At 44.0% G+C, this 21,809-nt stretch overlaps 1 protein-coding gene across 1 annotated transcript in view; it reads right to left on the reverse strand.

The window, feature by feature from the left end:
* The window catches only part of MBTPS2 (membrane bound transcription factor peptidase, site 2), a 111,136-nt gene that overhangs the window by 31,255 nt on the left and 58,072 nt on the right, over nt 1–21,809 (reverse strand). The window contains exons 7-8 of the mRNA XM_070750720.1: nt 14,510–14,690; nt 11,107–11,201 (exon numbers count right to left, since the gene is read on the reverse strand). Coding sequence (XP_070606821.1) covers nt 11,107–11,201; nt 14,510–14,690 — 276 coding nt within the window. The remainder of the gene's footprint in view (nt 1–11,106; nt 11,202–14,509; nt 14,691–21,809) is intronic.

Consider the following 21,809-nt stretch of genomic DNA (forward strand, 5'->3'; position numbering starts at 1 on the left):
AGTCCTGAACAGTGTTGGCTTAAACAGGCCTACCGGTTGAGGTTGCTCGGGAGTGGTTTCGTCCTCAGAGAGGTCATACTCCCTATCGCTGTCCTCTCCCATGAGTGGCTCCTCTGATAAGGACCCCAGGCCCGAGGGGGGCGGTGCTGACCAGATCTGTCCAGTTGTTGCTTGAGAAAGTTGCTAGCCATATTTATTGGCCCCAGCCGCCATGCCTTGAGAATAAACATTGGCAATAAGATCCTGCAAGTCAGGTGGCATATCCTGCCAGGTGCTTGTCTGCGCTCTCAGTCCAGCCGCTGTGGGCGTGAACATGGCAGCTGGGCCCTGGGAACTTCTTCTAGCATAGCTAGCTGACTCAGGTCTACTCCATGAAGGACCTGGAGAGGACATGGTGCGTAACACAGGTGATTGTCTGTCAGGTGACCAGTCCTCCTCAGAAAACCCAAAGGCCGGCATGGTGACTGGGTCAGGTGTTGAAACCTGCCTCTGGCCCAGTGGCACTGTGGAGGGGGAGGCCTGTAGAGCCGCTTCCAGTTTCTTTTCTAAGGCCTTAATCCGTTTTTCGGCCTCCTTCATAGCTGAGGCCGAGGCTGGGGACTGTGAAGTCTTAGACTTCTCCTTGGCCTTCCCTTTAGGCTTTTCCTTGGCCCCAGTGGGGGAGGCAGCCTTCTCGAGTCCCGCTTGTTCCTCCATTGTACTCACAGTATTCGAGTTGACTGAGGAACCGTCAGCGTTTTGGCCCTGTAGCCTTGTTGCTCAGCAATTTTTTTGGCACTGAGTCAGAAAAAGATAGCACCGTCTTCTTTGGCCAATCGCGCCTGCGCACTGAGGCTTAAAGCCTCTTCGCGCCTACCAGCTGCCGGAAGGACTTCCTGTTGGCGCCGTTTGGGTTGCGCAAGTAGCAACCAACATGGCGGCCCCCATGCCGTTCGTGGCTTTTTTGCCCCTTGGGGGGGGTGCTGCGGCCTCCAGCCCCCACTGCGGCTCATGGCAGCTCCCGCTGCATCGCCGGCGGCGCGCTCGTGGCTTCGCTGGTCTCGCCGGGGTTTCCGGCAGTCCCAGCATCTTTTTCTCGCCCTGCGGCTTCCTAGCCGGCGGCGGCGGCGGCGTTTTGTTTGGCGGTGTCGGGATGGAGAGACCCCTTACCTTAAACAAGGCGCTCAGCCCGTGAGGAGTGAGCCGGGAGCTTCCAAAGGCGATGGGTATTGAAGTACAGACAAAGCATGTTCGAATGAACAAGTTACTTTATTTAAAAAGCATAAAAATAATAATTGTCTTAGGAGACATAAGATGGCACATCTTCTAGCTAAGAAAAGATGAACCGGAGAGTTTGAAAGAACAATGGACTCTGGATAGAGACCGCCCTTCTTCATCAGAAAGAGGGGATGTGAGCAAACAGGTTACATCACACAGGAGGAGCTATCTTACTAGACAGAGTTAACTCTCTAACTACTGGATGTTTCTCAATGTCGTTGGGGGCTGGCAATTTCCAGCGCGACACCCCTTCTTTGTCAGTCATCAGAGACAAGAGGGACATCAGGACATCAATTCACTTGAGGCACATTTTGTTGGTGAGGTATTCATGTTGATCAGCTGGCAATGGCTTATTCAGCAAGTCAGCGATCTGCTCAGTAGTAGCCACATACTGAAATTTCACGAAACCATCTTTCACCTTCTCTCTGATATTTTGATACCGGATGTGAATGTGCCGTGAACGAGCTCCAACAAATTCAGCTTCAGCAATGAATGCAACTGAAATATTATCCTCCATAATAACAATTGGTGTCATAGGACTTTTCCAAATACTATCAATGAGAGGAAAAAGAGACATTAATGCATTACAGCAATCAGAAACACATGCATATTCAGATTCAGTTGAAGAGCAAGAAATAAACTTCTGCTGCCTAACTTTCCAAAAGAAAGGACAACTATTTAAAAACATGATATAACCAGAAGTACTTTTTCGTGTTTCTGTGTCACTTGCCCAGTCAGCATCAGCATAACAAATCACTTCAGGGTACCCAACATGATCTGGCTCAAGGTACAGCTTCTTGTCCTTCGTGAGCTTCATGTATTTGAGCAGCTTCTTTATGCAAGACCAGTGAAACGTGGTAGCTTTCCCAACGTATCTGGACAGTAGATTCACACTCAGTGAAATGTCAGGTCTCGTCCAGCTGCTGATGTACAATAGCGATCCAATCACTGACCGGTACAATGTTTTATTCTCAAAATCAGGATACTCTTCTCGGGTTAACCTGTAAAAGTCAGTTTGCATAGGAGAACGACAAGTATGCGCATCAGACATGTTACAATTTTGCAAAAGCTGGTCAACCTTACTTTCTTGTGAAAGAGAGAACCCCTTCTCAGTTTTCTCAAACTGAACACCTAGATAATCATTGATATGCCCTAGGCTTTTTAAGGTGAAATGTTTCTCAAGGCCCTTAGCAAAAGTTTGACTAGTGCTTTCATTGAGACCCACATAAACAATATCATCAACATAAACAAGAACAATTTCATAAGTCTTACCTTGCCCTTTTGTGAACACACATCCATCAGATTCGGACTTAATAAAGCCCATTGAATTTAGCTTTTGGGATAATAATTTGTACCAGCAGAGGGCGCTCTGCTTGAGGCCATATAAAGACTTGCTGAGAGACCAGACCTCTCCTTCTCGGTTCTGGAATCCGGGAGCACCCTTGACGTAGATCTCTTCATTCAGATCAGCGTTCAAATAGGCAGTCTCTACATCGAACTGAAAAACCTCTAAACCCAAAGCAACAGCAGTGATTAGGGCAATCTTGACACTTTCATTTCTGACTGTGGGTGAGTATGTATCAGTGTAGTCATCAGGATAAACTTGAGAGAATCCTTGAGCTACAAGTCTAGCTTTGTACAGCTTTTCCTCATTAGGTTTTTGTTTGACTTTATACACCCAGCGTGTGCCAATGACTTTCTTCTTGTTAGGAGGCTCCACCTTTTGGAACACATTAAGTTTCTTTAAACAGTCCAGTTCGTGTTCCATAGCCTCATGCCATTTTTCTTGTTCAGAGTCAGGCAAAAGTTTGATCTGGTGAAAATGATCAGGTGGAAGTGTAAGATTGTTACACATGAAAAGATAAGGAGAGTCAGATACTTGCTGTGCAAATCTCTTTGGAGGAGTTCCTTTGGTAGTTCTCTTGGAACGTCTTGGAACGCTGGCCCATCCTTCATCATCATCTCCGCCTTCAAGTTCATCACCAGAGGTTTCCTCGGCAACTGTCGAAGGCTGTTCATCATCTGGAACATCAGGAACATCTGGCACAGCTCCCTGGTCATCAGGACTCTGCACACTTTCCTTAGGAAAATAAACTGAAGTATCATTACTATGTATACTGGACCAATTTGTGTCTTCCTCAAATTTGGCTGAATTAGAAATGTAAACTCTGTGATGAGAGTCAGCAAATTTGTGGTACTTGGAGACTTCATCAAAGCCGATGAATCTCATTCTTTCTGACACAGGACCTCCTTTTCTTCTCTGTTCAACTGGAATGTTAACAGTGGCATAACAACCAAAAATGTAAATATTTTGAATGTCAGGTTTCTTGCCATGGAGCAAGTAATAAGGAGTGTCTTGTATGACGCTGCTCCATGTTCTGTTAACAATGTAATTAGCATACCTTAATGCTTCGCCCCAGTATGAAAAGTCCACGTTTGCATCCTCAATGAGACAACGAAACATTGTCTGCAGAATCCCGTTCCTACGTTCGCACACACCATTCTGCTGTGGCGTCCCGGGTGATGAGGTCTGCTGGCGGATTCCATTCCTGGCCATCCATCCTTGGAACTGTTGCGACATAAATTCACCTCCACGATCACTTTGAATCCGCTTGATCCAGACGTCGTGTTGGGTGAGTATCTCTGCAGCAAAGCCTTTAAAAGCCTCAAACGCCTCTGATTTTTGTTTTAAAAGAAAAACATAGCCAAATCATGAGTAACTGTCAACTACAGTTAAGAAATACTTACGTTTACCAACAGTAGGCCGAAATGGCAATTCAAAGATGCGTGTACACAGCCGGACAGCAACCTTGGGAACTGGGGAGTGCCGGGACTTGGCAGAGTTACAAATTTTACAATCTAAGTAAACCTTGCAAGCCCCATCAATTGTGAAACCATCAACATATTCAGACATCTTTGCTAAGACGGGGTAAGAAGCATGCCCCAAGCGACGATGCCATCTGTGAATGCACCTGGAATGAAAAGATTTATTTGTTAACATATGTTTAACATTTTTAACAGCATTAGGAACCTCAGGGGTTTCATTGGTTTTAGGAACCTTTGAACTAGCGGTGGCACCAGGGTTTCTCTCTGGACCTGTGCTTACGCCCTTTGGAACGCTTATACTTACACTACCTTTGCTGGCAGGTTTGGGTTGCAAATAAAAGACACCTTTGATGGGAATGGCAGTAGCAAGAAGTTTGCCATCCTTGATAATGTTAGTATCAGTAAGTTCAAAGTTTATTACAACCTTCAATTCTTCTCTCAGGCAATATCCACTAAGGATGTTGTTCTTGGCAGTTGGAACGTAGAAAACATTTGAGATAAGGGAGTCCAGTTCTTTGACGAAGACTTTTCCTTTTCCTTCCACCTTGGAACGTAGATCACCAACTCCAAACACTTCCTTGACATCTGTCGGGTGTAGATCACTGAAGGATTCCTTCCGGTACGCGATGTGTGCCGCTGCTCCGCTGTCTAGGGTCCATAACTCACGAATGTCGTAGAGTGGACTCTTGTCAGGAACAATGCTGAGGTGGATGGTACCAACATAAGTAGGTTTCTCATCTTTTGAGTCTTTGGGAGTTGACTTTGCAGCTCCAGAACTCTTTCCTCTGGATCCTTTCTTGTGTGTGCCTTTAGGCTGGGTTGGATAAGGTGGATGATCAGTCTCGCCAGACTTCACACTTTGCACATCAGGAGATTTGCGAGTGTCATCCTTCTTAAAAGGTTTCTGGCGTGAGTACTTTGGAGTACTTGTTTTCTGCTGACCGCCCTTGGCCAAGTTAGATTTAAATGCTGCTGACATAGGTCTAAGGCCAGTGTTCAGCAACTCTGCTTCTTCAGTTAGCATGTTACAGAGTCTCTGAGTAGTCTTCTGGGCCAGTGGGAGTATACTGAACTTGTAAATAACTTCCTTCCATTCAGGACCAAGGGAAGTTATAATAGCCGCATTTACTTGATTATCATCATAACGGTATCCTCTTTCTTCTAAATCTTTATGCATAGTAAGGAGTTTAGAAAGGTGAGGTGCAAGTTCACCCCCTGTTGGAAGTTTAGTGTTATTAAACTTGGCTATCAGTATGAAATTGCCTTCATCTGATATTGGCCTAAACATGCCGTCTATTGACTCTAGTATCTGAGCAGAAGTAATGTCACGTGTGTCATATCTTTGTGACAATTGTGAGTCCATGCTCATAAGAATGAGTAGCTTGGCTTTTATGTCAGCTTCCCTTTCTTCTGCAGTCCAGCGCCTTACTGGGGGATTATGAGCAATCCCATCTATGTCATGAGCCAGTAGGTGCAAATTTATTCTGTGAAGCCACTTCCGATAATTGTGTCAATTAGGTAACAGTATAAACTCACCTTTCAGGGCAGAAGAGGTGATGGTCTGCCTTGTTGATGCAGTCAGCTGGACCGCTTGGAGTTGTTGGGGTTGAGCCCCAACCCCTCCTGGCAAACCTTGTGGCTGTCCCACCTGGGGAAGTTGTGCTTGCATCTGTGGAATAAAGACTGGAGGTCTCTGCGATGAAACAGAAGGACCTGGAATAAATGGAACTTGTTGTCTTTGCATTTCAGCTGCCATATCTGCCTGGGAAAGTCCCTGTCTGGCTTCAGGTAATGCCTTTTCCTTTCGGGCCTTCCATCCACTAGTGGCCGCTGTTGCGTAACTTGTAGCAGTGGGGGAAGTCCTTCCCCCTCTGCAGTCAACAGATTCAAAATGCAAAGGGACCATTTTTTTCTCTTCGGGCTGGTTAGCCCTCCCTTCCTCAAAAGGAATGTGTTCTATGTTAGAGCCAGGCGGGAAGAAGTGGGTCACCATGGGAGTATGAATGATGTGCGCATGCTTATCTTGGGGTGAGTGGGAGGAATGGATTCCTTCTGTCTCTCCCTTTGGGGAATGAGCATGCGAACTGCCTCTCAGGGACATAACCTCCATCTTTTCTGTAATAAGTTTAAGCTGGAGTTTCTTCAGAGATCGTAATTCAGTCCTGGCGTTATCAGCCTTTTTTAAATAACTGAAATAGATTTCTTGCTGCTCTGTATTTTTCATAGTAGGTAAGTTATCAAAGTGGAGACAGACTGATTCTAATGCGTGAATCTCCTTCTCATCCTTTTCAATGAGCTCTTCAATTTTCTGCAAGTTTAGGGATGTTCCCTTAATGATAGCAGAAGTGAGAGAGCTGAAATCATCTAAGTGCTTCATTTTGGTTTGTGCCTTAACATGCATGGCAGATGATTGAGAGGGGAAGAGAGTTAATGTCTCCTCCTCTTCTTCGTCGCTAGGATTAATGGAAAGACTGCCGGAGGGACCACCCTGGGTAGATTTACATTCCTCTTCCCGGTTCCCAACATCATCAATCATGTAAGATAGACTTACAGTTTGTTGAATGCTGTCGTCAGCTAGAAGGGCTTCCTTCTCACCGTGCAAAGACATTGTAGGATTCCTTTTACTATCGGTTACACGAATAGTCTCCTTGAGTTGGGCAAGCTGCTCGCTCGTGAGGGAATCTACGTAGGATTGCGTGAGAGGATTGCGTTTCTTCTTCGCTGGCATCAGGAAAAATTCCTAGGAAGCTTACGGGGTGTAAGCGGGGTCTATTACTTCAATAATAACCGTCACTCTCGCTACCATGTCGGGATGGAGAGACCCCTTACCTTAAACAAGGCGCTCAGCCCGTGAGGAGTGAGCCGGGAGCTTCCAAAGGCGATGGGTATTGAAGTACAGACAAAGCATGTTCGAATGAACAAGTTACTTTATTTAAAAAGCATAAAAATAATAATTGTCTTAGGAGACATAAGATGGCACATCTTCTAGCTAAGAAAAGATGAACCGGAGAGTTTGAAAGAACAATGGACTCTGGATAGAGACCGCCCTTCTTCATCAGAAAGAGGGGATGTGAGCAAACAGGTTACATCACACAGGAGGAGCTATCTTACTAGACAGAGTTAACTCTCTAACTACTGGATGTTTCTCAATGTCGTTGGGGGCTGGCAATTTCCAGCTTGTTAGAAGTCTTAGACTTCTCCTTGGCCTTCCCTTTAGGCTTTTCCTTGGCCCCAGTGGGGGAGGCAGCCTTCTCGAGTCCCGCTTGTTCCTCCATTGTACTCACAGTATTCGAGTTGACTGAGGAACCGTAAGCGTTTTGGCCCTGTAGCCTCGTTGCTCAGCAATTTTTTTGGCACTGAGTCAGAAAAAGATGGCACCGTCTTCTTTGGCCAATTGCGCCTGCGCACTGAGGCTTACAGCCTCTTCGCGCCTACCAGCTGCCGGAAGGACTTCCTGTTGGCGCCGTTTGGGTTGCGCAAGTAGCAACCAACATGGCGGCCCCCATGCCGTTCGCGGCTTTTTTGCCCCTTGGGGGGGTGCTGCGGCCTCCAGCCCCCACTGCGGCTCATGGCAGCTCCCGCTGCATCGCCGGCGGCGCGCTCGTGGCTTCGCTGGTCTCGCCGGGGTTTCCGGCAGTCCCAGCGTCTTTTTCTCGCCCTGCGGCTTCCTAGCCGGCGGCGGCTGCGGCGGCGTTTTGTTTGGCGGCCGCTGAACAGCTGAGAGGCGCGGCTCTGTTCCTTATCTAGAGCCTTGCGACAGCATCCTCAAGCTTCCCAGTGGAGGGGGCGGACCCCTCCACCTTCAGCTGACAGCCCTGGTCTGGCCACGGAGGTCAGGGACCCCAGGCTGGGTGCTCCTCTACGGGGTGTTCCCACGGAGGGAATACAAAACCCCTGAGGAGGATCGTTGGGGGTGCTGTCTGCGGAGGGCAGAAAACCCCTTTCCTCTGTTCTTCCATCATCTGCGATCCTTTCAATCTGAAAGACAAAGAACAGGATTAAACAGGTCAACAACAATCAACTTATTTTTATTTACAAATTAATTCTAAACATTTAACTCCTAAGAGCAAAACTCAGTATGTCTCTACTCTTGGACTGAGTTTTTAAAACTGGGGCTCATGGGAGCAGTAAGGGGGTGGTAGCTATTATTATGCTAATTATAACTCAGTCTCTACCAATAGGATTGGTACATTACCCATGTTGGACTCTCCTTCCAGATGCAGTGGAGAATATCCGAAGGCACGGGGTGAGTTACCATCTGTATGCTGATGATACTCAGCTATACATCTCCACCCCGTGTCCATTCAGTGAAGCAGTGGATGTGATGTACTGGTGTGTGGAGGCTGTTGGGGTCTGGATGGGTGCTAACAGACTCAAGCTCAACCTCGACAAGACGGAGTGGCTGTGGGTTCTGCCTCCCAAGGACACTTCCATCCATCCATCCATTACCCTGGGGGGGGACCTCTGACCACCTCAGAGAGGGTCTGCAACTTGGACGTCCTCCTTGACCCACAGCTGACCCTGGAACATCATTTGTTGGCTGTGGCAAGAGGGGCGTTTGCCCAGGTTCACCTGGTGCACCAGTTGCGGCCCTATTTGGACAGGGAGTCTCTATTCACAGTCACTCGTGCCCTTATCAGTGATCACCTCGAGGTTTGACTACTGCAATGGGGCTACCTTTGAAGAGTGTTTGGAAACTACAAATTGTCCAGAATGTAGCCGCACAAGCAGTCATGGGATTACCCAGACATGTCCATATTTCTCCAACACTCCACGGTCTGCACTGGCTGCCAAATGGACTCAATTCAAAGTGTTGGTTATGACTTATAAAGCCCTACATGGCATGGGACCAGATTACTTACATGACCGCCTCCTGCCGCATGAATCCCAGTGACCAGTTAGGTCCCACAGAGTCGGCCTTCTACAGGTCCCGTCAACTAGACAATGTCACTTGGCAGGACCTAGGGGAAGACCCTTCTCTGTGGGGGGCCTGGCCCTCTAGAATCAACTCCTCCCAGAGATTTGCCCCCACCCTCCTCACCTTCCGTAAGAGTCTAAAGGCTCATCTATGCCGCAAAGCCTAGGGTCATTAGATTCTACGCCCTGGCCAATGAATGTATAATAGGTTTGTTTGAATGGGTATGTGTGCATGTTAATAGGCCTTTTAGTTTCTTTTAAAATGTAATTCTTCATTTTAATTTAATTATTATATCTCGATGTATACTGCTTTTATATGTTGTAAGCTGCCCCTAGTCTTCGGACAGAGATGTCATATAAATTTTAATAATAATGATAATGATGATGATGATGATACCAATAATGTAGAAGAAAAGATGAGAAGGATAATAATGCAGCCATGCCGCATAAGTAAATATAATTAGATATAAGATGGTACTGTGGGAATTAGGTGTTCAGCAGAATGATTGCAAGGGGGAAAATTGTCTCTATGCCTAGTTGTTTTGGCATGAAAGCCATGTAGCAGCATTATTGAAAAGTTTGTGTTCAGGATATGAGAGGTCTTTAGACATTTTCTTAGCCCCTTTCCCATCCATTTAGTATCCAGTTCCTCAATGTAAGGCAGACTGGTTGCAATTATTTTTTCTGCATCCTGTTCTGTCTGGGTGCCCCCAGACTTCAACACCAACTGGAAAAAGCAGCCAGACACGCTGGTAAAAGCAAAAGCACTTTATAGTTTGAAAAATAAACACAGAGAAAAACCTGTTCTTCCCAACAGGCAGGCTATGAGACTTCGCAGCAGAGTCCTGATGGCCAGACAATACAGCAGACTTCTTGCTGGCACACCCACCACTGTAGAGAATAAGACCCACACCTTTTCCCCCCAAGGTTTCAGTATTCAAAGTCACAAACCAGAATTCCAAGATGCCAAAGATCACAGCCAGGTCCCAGGACTCCCAAAGATAATACTCCACAAGCCAGGAAGGGTGGGTCTGCCTTTTCAGCCTTTCCAGAGAGCACCACACCCAAACCCAGCTGTTGCCTCTTTAGTGCTGAAAGTACCTGGCTAATTGTCCCCTTCGTTGTGTTGCTCTTCTCTGCCGGAGATCGATGATTGCTTGTGCATTTTCATCTAAGGAATCCAAGCTGCTTGCTGGGGAGAGCTCCCCCTCGGGGGACTCTGGCTGTCCTCCCTCTCCCTCAGCCTGAGATTCCTTCTCCCCGTCTGTCTGAACCTCCTGTTCCTCATCCTCCCCCTCTGAGCAGGAAGCCGGCAGAGGATCAGCCGTTCCCTGAGGGGCCTCAGACGGAATCACAACACATCCTAACTATCCAAGTGCAGTGATTCACTTAACAATGGCAAGAAAAGTTGTAAGAGGAGACAAAAATCACTGAACAAATGTTTCACTTAGCAACATCAATCTTGGGGTCAACTGTGGCTGTAAATTGAGGACTACCTGTAAATAAATAGATATCAAATTGGTGGGAAGGTAATAGCACTCCATGACCTCATGCTGGCCACATGACCACAGAAATGACTTCACACAGTGCTGGCCCAATGGCCTTGAAATGGAGATAAACACCCCCCCTCCTAACAACAACTACTAGAGAAAAATCTACAGGGACTCCTTTTTACCTTTTTTGGCAAAAAGATACCTACAAGAAAACAACCAAGCTCAGCACACAACCATAACGTTCAATCCTGAACAATATATGTTTTCTAATATTAGAAGTAAAAAAGCATTTTAAAAAAATATTAACACACCATTTGAACAAAACAATGTGGTTATTTGCATTAAAACTAAACAGGTAATCTTGCTCAATATCCCCTATCAAATCTTATTTACTGCAACATCCTGTTATTTCTGCCAAACCTAACATTTGAGAAGTTAGCTAGTTAGCTAGCCAATGTAACACAATATTTTTAAACAAAAAATATGCACATCCCTTTTTCATAAATTCATTCTTATTCTTTTAAATTTTTAATACAATAATTCTGACATAACACTAGTTTGTATGCTATTGAATTCATTAAAAATGTTCTCAACTATTTAAATAAAAACTTACCATGTGGTTGTTTAGATTATTACTGTATGAAAAGCAGATATCTGTAAGGCTATTGTTGTTACAACATTCAACAGTACCATCAAGTCTTTTAAAACCTAAGGACAAAGGCAAAGGCAACATTATATTTTCAGATATCATAGATACGCTAGTCTATAATGTACTAAGAACTCAACCATCACCATTTCCTTCAGAGTTTGTATCTATGTGTATGTGTGGGGTTTTCTGTATGTGTACATAGCCACAGTCCCAATGATAATCAGAAATAGCTAAAAGTATCCATCAGTATCCATTTCCAGTGACTATTTCCCATTAATCTTTCTAAAAATACTTTGATATAAAACAATAACATGTAGGACAATACTAACATCTATTGTGGGGGTGGACTACTGAAGAAGTTGCAAGACAGTCATTTACAACAGTGCACAAGTCTCTTTGACAAGTAATAGATATGTTCTGAAATTTATGCTGTCCTTATATGACCTGACAGTGCTGTGAGGAAAGCCAAGCCAAACTCTCCGAATTCATCAGCTTAGATTCTGCTCCAGAGCAAACATTGCAAAGCTATTATAGGGCTTCTTCTGGAATTACCAGCAGAGTTGCTGCTCCTTGGTGAAAACTACTTCAATCCACTGTTATTTAATTTAATTTAATTTATTAGATTTGTATGCTGCCCCTCTCCGAGGACTCGGAGTTTAGTTTCCTTACTAAAGCATTGGCTAACTTGCTTTCCTTTTCTCCATCTTTTCACAAATATGAGTGTTGAGAGGTAAAAAGCAGAGAAAGGGAGCATTGGTTGATTTACATTTTTGCAATATTCCATTGGCTAGTTCAAAGGAATGCTGGCAAACTCAAGTAAATGCTCAACACTCACCTGGCAGCTGCCATGTGTTTGAATGATGAAGCCAAAAACTTAGATTAATTTCCTAGGAAAGAGGTTACCTGGGAGACTGGAACGTAGGAACAGTCCAACAAATTCACAATATTATTTTGCACTAGCAGGCTCTAGCTCAAGAGTGTCAAACTTGATTTCATTGAAGGCCATATCAGGGTTGTTTGAGTTGCCACCAACCTCGGACGTTTGGTGGGGAACATGGCTGGTGGGGGGTGATGCCAGGGTAGGTGGGCAGATATAGTCATGGTGGGCATGGTCATGGTGGGCATGGTCATGGTGGGCATGATCACAGGACTCATGTCGGGGAGGGGCACCTGGGTGGCCAGGTGCTAAGGCAGGACTTCCCTGAGACCCTCCCTCACTCTCATTATACAGGTAATCCCTGAGTTACGAATTTAATAGAACCTGGCAATTAAATTCATAAGCCAAGGATTTGTTTGATTGAATCATGTTAAATAAACATGATCACTCTCTGCTTTCCCCAATGCATTTGTTAATCGAATATGCATGTCATTAAATGCACATGACATGAGGTATCTCAGAGTGAGGAAGGGATTTGGGGCTAGTCCTGGAATAGGCCAGCCAAAGCCTCTCCCAATCCAATGAGATACCTCATGCTCCCCTGGGGTCCCAACAATTGCTTTCCTGCCTGCTGCATCTCCACAGAGTGGGCCTGCTTTGCTAGTGTCCAGTATTCCATTTACTCCTCCCAACCTCATTTCCCATGGATTACTTATTTTTTGAAGATCTCAAGAGCTCCAGAAGAGGGTGGCCCACTAGCAGACAAGCCAAAGTGTTTTATTCAGATGAAGCTGTAAGAATGTGAAATCTAAGGAAAACATTCTCACCAGCTTCTGATAAAACACTTGGAGCTGTGTGGTCAGCAGGCCTCTGGTAGTAGAAAAGGCCTGGGGAAGGCCACAGTAACCTCCCACTTCAGGACAGCTTCAGGGATTGAAGCTTTAGCAGCAGCCAATCAATAAGGAACTTGCTTCATTTGTCTCATTGGACTGAACTGCAAGTCCTTTGTTGATTCCCTGGCATGCCCCAATCCCCGAAGCTGCTCATTCAAACTAGCCACTCAGCAGTGATCCAATCCAGTTACTATCCCAACTCCAGTTGACTTCCATTCACGCATCCCCAGGTGCTGGTGAGATGTCTTTGATTCCCAGGGAAAATAATATTATGATTGCAACCCCACACTATCTCTATCTCCCCCCTCCTGCTCCCACAGCCTGGCCAGCCACAGCTGTGGCAGCCCTGAAGTCTCACATTTTAAAGATGGCTCCAGGGCTGACCCTAGGGCCAAACTAAGCCCGCAGACTTCCATGGGAGAGAAGCTAGTCTTTTATTCAGATAGGGAAAGCTGTTTTCCCTATATCTCATGTTTTTACAGCTTCACAGGCTTCTGAATAAAAAACTTTGGCTTCTCTGCCACATGAGTCAGCATCTTCTGGAGCTCTTTGAAAAGAAAAGACAGTAAAGCCATGGGAAAGGGATTGGAGCAGTAAGTGGAATATGGGACACTAGCAAACCAGGCACAGTCTGTGGAGAGGGCCAAATGAACCTCAATGGGCCAGATATGGTCAGTCCCATGGAGGCTCCATTTTGGCCTGTAACAGGCAGAGGGAGGCCTCTGAAGGCCCACGTGGAGCCTCCAGACCACAGAGGCTTCATTTTGGCCTGCAATAGCTCAGGGGAGGCCTGCAGAGGGCTGAATGGAGCCTCAGAAGGCTGCATCCATTTCAGCCAGCAACGGGCCGGGGGAACCATTGGCAGAATGCTGCAGGAAGTCATCCAGGCTGAAAACAGGTCACAGGGGGCCTTGTGCAGCCCCCTGTGCACCATTTTCAGTAGCAAAGGCATCATAGGTTGGTCCTATTTCCAGGCTAACTCCACGGGCCAGATCTAAGCACTGTACAGGCATCATTTGGCCTGTGGGGCTTGTGTTTGACACCCCTAAGCTAGGTGTTAAGATGACAGAGGGAGATTCATCTGTCCCACTTGCCAAGGAGACACTGCTGCAGCAGGTAAACTAAATCCATAAAACTGGACAATTTAGCTGGTAAGTATGAGTACACATTTCATCTCAGACAAAACAAATATATTGAGCAACCATTAATAATTTTGAATTGAAATAACCATCTGATTAACAGATAGACAAATGTAGTAATTGATTTAACATTTTAAATCAAAATGTGTAGTTTTTAAAACAATTGTTATATGATTATGCTAGACCTTACTTTTGAAGAAGAATTCTCTTCCCAAATGGGAATACTCTTTAAGACAGTGAATTAACAATAATTATTTTTTTTAAATCTGGCAATCATATAAAGCAGGTGATTCTTCAGTTATACTTCAGAGCCCTTGGAGAGGGGTTGCATATAAATCCGATAGAGAGAGAGAGAGAGAGAGAGAGAGAGAGAGAGAGAGAGAGAGAGAGAGAGAGGAGGGAGAGAGAGAGAGAGAGATCATAAAAGTACAATTAGATGCAATCTAGAAACAATTTACTTCTGATGGAGAAGCTTAGCTGCTGTAGTACTGATGATTTTATACAATAGCCATTTTGTGGCTTCTGATAGATCTTTCCCAGGCAGGCATTCCAATCTTCCACACTATAAACTGAGCAATCTTGCAGACTAGTGACAAGGTCACCAACAAAAAGACCTCTAGGACCATTAGCGGGAGAATCCTAAAAAAAGTGGGGGGGGGGAAATCATCAATCCTGGACTGAAAATCACCTAGTTTTGTTTTGTTGGCACAGTAGTTTAACAATGTTCTGAAGAGGAATGAGGAAAGCAAACTTTCCTTTTAACAAACCAGTGCAGTATGGAGGGGGGAAAAGTGTTTTCTCTTCTGATTATTCTGGCCATCCAGATTGATAAACAGTGATAAGCACTAAGTAAAACAATATGAATATTTATTTCAAGATCAGTAACATACTCTTGATACAAATGTGATTTTTCTAAGTATCAAATCTTTCCCTTTTTTCCCTTTTTTATTTTTCTCCATCTTCTCACATACAAATTTAACTAATTTAACATGTACCATATTTTTCGGTGTATAGGACACACCAGTGTATAGGACGCACCTAGATTTTCGAGGAGGAGAACAAGGAAAAAAGTAATCTGAACCAAATGTTGTAATATTAAATAGTAATAGTAGAATAGAATAGAATTCTTTATTGGCCTAGTGTGATTGGACACACAAGGAATTTGTCTTGGTGCAGATGCTCTGTGTACATAAAAGAAAATATAGATTTGTCAAGAATCATGTGGTACAACACTTAAAGATTGTCATAGGGTCAAATAAGCAATGAAGAAACAATCAATATTAATAAAAATTGTAGGATAGAGGCAACAGGTTACAGTCATACAGTCCTAAGTGAGAGGAAATGGGTGATAGAAATGATGAGAAAAAAACTAGTAGTAATAGTAGTGCAGACTTAGTAAAAGGTTTGACAGTGTTGAGGGAATTATTTGTTTAGTAGAGTAATGGTGTTCGGGAAAAAACTGTTCTTGTGTCTAGTTGTCTTGGTGTGCAGTGTAATAGTAACCTCTCCAGCAATGAGGGGGTGGGTTTGTGGCTCCTGGTGTTTTCTGTGGGAAATGTCTCCCTTCTTTCCTTCCTTCCCTCCCTTCCTCTCTTTCCCTCCCTCTCTCTTTCCCTTTTCTTTCTTTCTCTCCACTTCTCTCTCTCTTTTCTCTCCCTCTCCCCCTTTTTGCTCTCATTTGTTTCTCTCTCTCCCCCTTTTTGCTTTCATTTCTCTCACTTTCATTTCTGTTTTTCTCTCTTTCCTCTTCCTCTCCCTTTTTCTTTTTCTCCCCTTCTCTCTCTCATTTGTTTCCCTCTTCTCCCTCTTTCATTCTCTCTCTCAATCTTTCCCTCATTTCTCTCTCACTCTCTCCCTTTTGTTTTTCTCTTCCTTTTCCCTCTCTTTTTCCTTCTCATCCCTTCTCTCTCTAGAAACATAGAAACATAGAAGTCTGACGGCAGAAAAAGACCTCATGGTCCATCTAGTCTGCCCTTATACTATTTTCTGTATTTTATCTTAGGATGGATATATGTTTATCCCAGGCATGTTTAAATTCAGTTACTGTGGATTTATCTACCACGTCTGCTGGAAGTTTGTTCCAAGGATCTACTACTCTTTCAGTAAAATAATATTTTCTCATGTTGCTTTTGATCTTTCCCCCAACTAACTTCAGATTGTGTCCCCTTGTTCTTGTGTTCACTTTCCTATTAAAAACACTTCCCTCCTGAACCTTATTTAACCCTTTAATATATTTAAATGTTTCGATCGTGTCCCCCCTTTTCCTTCTGTCCTCCAGACTATACAGATTGAGTTCATTAAGTCTTTCCTGATACGTTTTATGCTTAAGACCTTCCACCATTCTTGTAGCCCGTCTTTGGACCCGTTCAATTTTGTCAATATCTTTTTGTAGGTGAGGTCTCCAGAACTGAACACAGTATTCCAAATGTGGTCTCACCAGCATTCTATATAGCGGGATCATAATCTCCCTCTTCCTGCTTGTTATACCTCTAGCTATGCAGCCAAGCATCCTACTTGCTTTCCCTACTGCCTGACTGCACTGTTCACCCATTTTGAGACTGTCAGAAATCATTACCCCTAAATCCTTTTCTTTTGAAGTATTTGCTAACACAGAACTGCCAATACAATACTCAGACTGAGGATTCCTTTTCCCCAAGTGCATTATTTTACATTTGGAAACATTAAACTGCAGTTTCCATTGCTTTGACCATTTATCTAGTAAAGCTAAATCATTTACCATATTACAGACCCCTCCAGGAATATCAACCCTATTGCACACTTTAGAGTCATCGGCAAATAGGCAAACTTTCCCTACCAAACCTTCCCCTATGTCACTCACAAACATATTAAAAAGAATAGGACCCAGAACAGACCCTTGTGGCACACCGCTTGTAACCTGACTCTGCTCAGAATACTCGCCATTAACAATAACTCTCTGATGTCTATGCTTCAGCCAGCTGCAAATCCATTGAACTATCCAGGGATTAAGTCCAATCTTCACTAATTTATCTATCAGCTCTTTATGTGGAACCATATCAAAGGCTTTGCTGAAGTCCAGGTAGGCAATATCCACGGCACCACCTTCATCCAACACCTTTGTGACATAGTCAAAGAAATCAATGAGATTAGTCTGACATGATTTGCCTTCAGTAAAGCCATGCTGATTTGGGTCCAATAAGTTATTGTTTTTTAGGTGCTGATTTATCCTCGTTTTGAGTAGAGTCTCCATCATTTTAACTACAACTGATGTCAAGCTAACTGGCCTGTAGTTACCAGCTTCTTCTCTACTGCCCTTCTTGTGAATAGGCACAACACTGGCCATTCTCCAATCCTCAGGAACTTCTCCTGTTAACAAGGATTGGTTAAACAAATCAGTCAGGGGGGTAGTAATGACAGATCTGAGTTCTTTAAGAACTCTGGGGTGGATGCCATCTGGACCCATTGCCTTATTTATCTTTAATCGTTCAAGTTCTTCTAAGACATCGGCTTCTAAGATCACTTCCACTCTCATTTGCTTGTTCTTCCACTCCCCCGTTCTTTCCCTCCATGAGTTTCTCATTTTTCTCTTTCTCCTTTTCTCTCACATTCCCTCACCCTCTCACTTCCATCCCCCATCTCTTTCCCTCCGCCTCTGTCTCTCTGGGGACGAGCCAGCAGCCTACCCTACTTCTTCTTAGCTTGTCCTCTGAGGATGAGTGGGGCGCGTGGCATCCAGCCAGCGGAGGAGCCTGCGGGGCAGCTTTGATTATCCGGCAGGACGGGGCTCGGCTCCATCAGCCCCCACCCTAATTTCCCACCTTTGGGGGAGCCTTTGAGAGGGTGCAGTAGTTGGCGAAGGCACTCTGAGCAGTGGGCGCCAGCTGCAGAATTCCAGAGCTGAGGCAGCTTTGCTCGGAGCATATTTGCAGCTGCTGGGAAGACAGGAGATTGGGGTGGGGGCTGATGGAGCCAAGCCCCGTCCCATTGGATGATCGAAACCACCCCACAGGATCCTCCATCAGCTGGATGCATTGAGGTGGCGCTCGCCCACTTCGTCAACGCTGCTGCCACGTGCCCCACTCATCTCTGGGGCCAAGCTGCCAGCCTCCAGCCGATGACTGCCGGGCAGCCTTGGGGATAGCCCCCGCGGCTGCTGACCCCCGCCCCACATCCAGTGTATAAGACGAACCTATTTTTTGATGTACCTTTTTGAGGTAAAAAGGTGCGTCTTATACGCCGAAAAATACAGTATATACCTTCCACTATTACATACACATAATTCCACATTTTTATCCATTGTTCATAAGCCAGTATCTTGTTTAGTTTTTTATCCTTAACCAACAACACTCTGCCCCTTTGACTAGTCTTTCTTGCATTCCCCCTCCCTCTTTCTAATTCTTTCCTCCTCCTACCTACTTTCCCTTCACTCCTTCTTAACCACTCTCTCCTTCTCTTTCTCCCTTTCTACTTCCTCTTCTTGCGCTCCCTTCCCTCTTTCTCTTTCCTCCTCCTTCCTGCTTTCCCTTCACTCCTCAACCTCTCTCCTCTTCTCTTTCTCTCTTTCTACTTCCTCTTCAACCTTCTAATACCTTTCCCAGAGTGTCTTCCAACATAATAAATTAAAATAATAAACGTATACATTAGCAGACTGATTCTGTACATCAACTTTAAAAACAAAACAACCACTAATTTTTAATCTTTACTCATGACTCCAAGAAAATAAACTTTTTTATTTCAGGTATATATTGCCAAACTTCCACCAGTAAAAAAAAAAAAGCAGCTAATTTTGTCATTTGGATTCTCTATCCAATTAATCCCAAATTTTAACCGAAACAAATAACTATCGCCTTCTGCAAGACCTTGATGGGACAATTAATGTATCCCCTTCTCTGACCATTAAAAGTTATGTGTGATTGTAACTGTATAGTATTGATTGGTTTTTAAGATAGCGGGTTTTGGTCATAGTTTTAACTATTAGATTTGTATTCTACTGTTTTATTGCCGTTGTGAGCTGCCCCGAGTCTTCGGAGAGGGGCGGCATACAAGTCTAATAAATTATTATTATTATTATTATTATTATTATTATTATTATTATTATCATAATCGTCATCATTATCTTCACTTTCAAAAAGATTTGTTGTTTCTTATTTTTACTAATTTATAGGTTTTTTGCTCCTGCCCCTCTCTTAATCTCTTTTTGCAATGTTTCTTTTCTTTTATTTCCTCTTATATCGTAACTAAATGCCTCTGCAGTACTTTTGTATAATTAAACATGCCCTCTTATATTAATAATCATTGTATGTTTCAACATTTCTAGTTAATCCTCAAAAAATTCATATATTTATCCCACATCAATTATTTAACTCAGACTTTATATATAGTAAATTTCAATTTTCCAATCAGACAACTTCCATTTAAATAGATCATGTCTATCTCCATAGGTGTTGCATCACAGATTAATCCTCTACTAACCAATGTCTATCATAAATAAAAGAAAAGCAAAATTCGAAACATACAAGATTGACGGCAGAAAAAGACCTCATGGTCCATCTAGTATGCCCTTATACTATTTCCTGTATTTTATCTTAGGATGGATATACATTTATCCCAGGCATGTTTAAATTCAGTTACTGTGGATTTACCAACCACGTCTGCTGGAAGTTTGTTCCAAGCATCTACTACTCTTTCAGTAAAATAATATTTTCTCACGTTGCTTCTGATCTTTCCCCCAATTAACCTCAGATTGTGCCCCCTTGTTCTTGTGCTCACTTTCCTATTAAAAACACTTCCCTCCTGGACCTTATTTAACCCTTTAACATATTTAAATGTTTCGATCATGTCCCCCCTTTCCCTTCTGTCCTCCAGACTATACAGATTGAGTTCATTTAGTCTTTCCTGGAAAGTTTTATGCTTAAGACCTTCCACCATTTTTGTAACCCGTCTTTGGACCCGTTCAATTTTATCAATATCTTTTTGTAGGTGAGGTCTCCAGAACTGAACACAGTATACCAAATGTGGTCTCACCAACGCTCTATACAGCAGGATCACAATTTATTTATTTGTTTGTTTGTTTGATTGATTGATTTGATTTGTATGCCGCCCCTCTCCGTAGATATGGGGCGGCTAACAACAATAATAAAACAGCATATGACAAATCTAATATTTAAAATAACTAAAAACCCTTATTAAAAGCCAAAGATACACACAGACATAGCATGCATAAACTGTATAGGCCTGTGGGGAAAGGAATATCTCAATTCCCCCACGCCTGATGACAGAGATGGGTTTTAAGGAGCTTACGAAAGGCGAGGAGGGTGGGGGCAATTCTGATCTCTGGGGGGAGCTGGTTCCAGAGGGTTGGGGACGCCACAGAAAAGGCTCTTCCCCTGGGTCCCGCCAGATGACATTGTTTAGTCGACGGGACCCGGAGAAGGCCAACTCTCTGGGACCTAACTGGTCGCTGGGATTCGTGCGGCAGAAGGCAGTCCCGGAGATATTCTGGTCCAATGCCATGAAAGGCTTTATAGGTCATAACCAACACTTTGAATTGTGACCGGAAACTGATCAGCAACCAATGCAGACTGCGGAGTGTTGGTGTAACATGGGCATACTTAGGGAAGTCCATGATTGCTCTTGCAGCTGCATTCTGCACGATCTGAAGTTTCCGAACATTTTTCAAATCTTTTCAATCTCCCTCTTCCTGCTTGTTATACTTCTAGCTATGCAGCCAAGCATTCTACTTGCTTTCCCTACCACCTGACTGCACTGTTAACCCATTTTGAGACTGTCACTATCCCTAAATCCTTCTCTTCTGAAGTTTTTGTTAACACAGAACTGCCAATACAATACTCAGATTGAGGATTCCCTTTCCCCAAGTGCATTATTTTACATTTGAAACATTAAACTGCAGTTTCCATTGTTTTGACCACTTATCTAGTAAAGCTAGATTATTAGTCATATTACAGGGGCCTGCAGGAGTATCAACCCCATTGCACACTTTAGAGTCATTAGCAAATAGGCAGACCTTCCCTACCAAACCTTCCCCTATGTCACTCACGAACATATTAAAAAAAATAGGACCCAGAACAAACCCTTGTGGTACACCGCTTGTAACCAGGCTCTGCTCAGAATACTCACCATTAACGTATTAACGTAATATCATAATAATCATATAGGTGAACTGTTGAACTTACCTGAACGGTCTTCTCGATGCACTGCAAGGAGAGTCCAACGTGGGTATTTCTCAAGTCTCATTGGAAGAGACTGAGTTTAATTTAAATATTATGCAGGTGCCGCCCCCTAGTCCACCAGTCAAAAAGAAAACGAAGGAGCAGTAAACTATAAACTTTATTTAACAACTGGAAGGCAAGATCAACCCAGAACAAACAACAATTATGAGAGATAAAGGACCTGGTCCAATAAGCCGGGCGGGTTTGGACTCTCCTTGCAGTACATCGAGAAGACCATTCAGGTAAGTTCAACGGTTCTTCTCCAATGCACTTGCAAGGAGAGTCCAATATGGGATGTACCCAAGCCATAATTAGAGGGAGGGATAAGGCTGGACCAGGGGTGCTTAAGATGAGCACACCCTTTGTAGCACTCGCCTCCCAAAGGCTGCCTCGGCAGAGGCAAACAAGTCAATTCGGTAATGCTTGATGAAGGTAGACGGAACTGCCCACGTGGCTGCTCTGCAAATATCTTCAATCGAAGTCTGCATAGCCCAAGCACCAGAAGTAGCTGCGCTACGTGTGGAATGTCCTGTTATTCCCTGAGGAATTG

The sequence above is a fragment of the Erythrolamprus reginae genome, chromosome 4, assembly GCF_031021105.1.
Source record: "Erythrolamprus reginae isolate rEryReg1 chromosome 4, rEryReg1.hap1, whole genome shotgun sequence".
Taxonomy (NCBI): domain Eukaryota; kingdom Metazoa; phylum Chordata; class Lepidosauria; order Squamata; family Dipsadidae; genus Erythrolamprus; species Erythrolamprus reginae.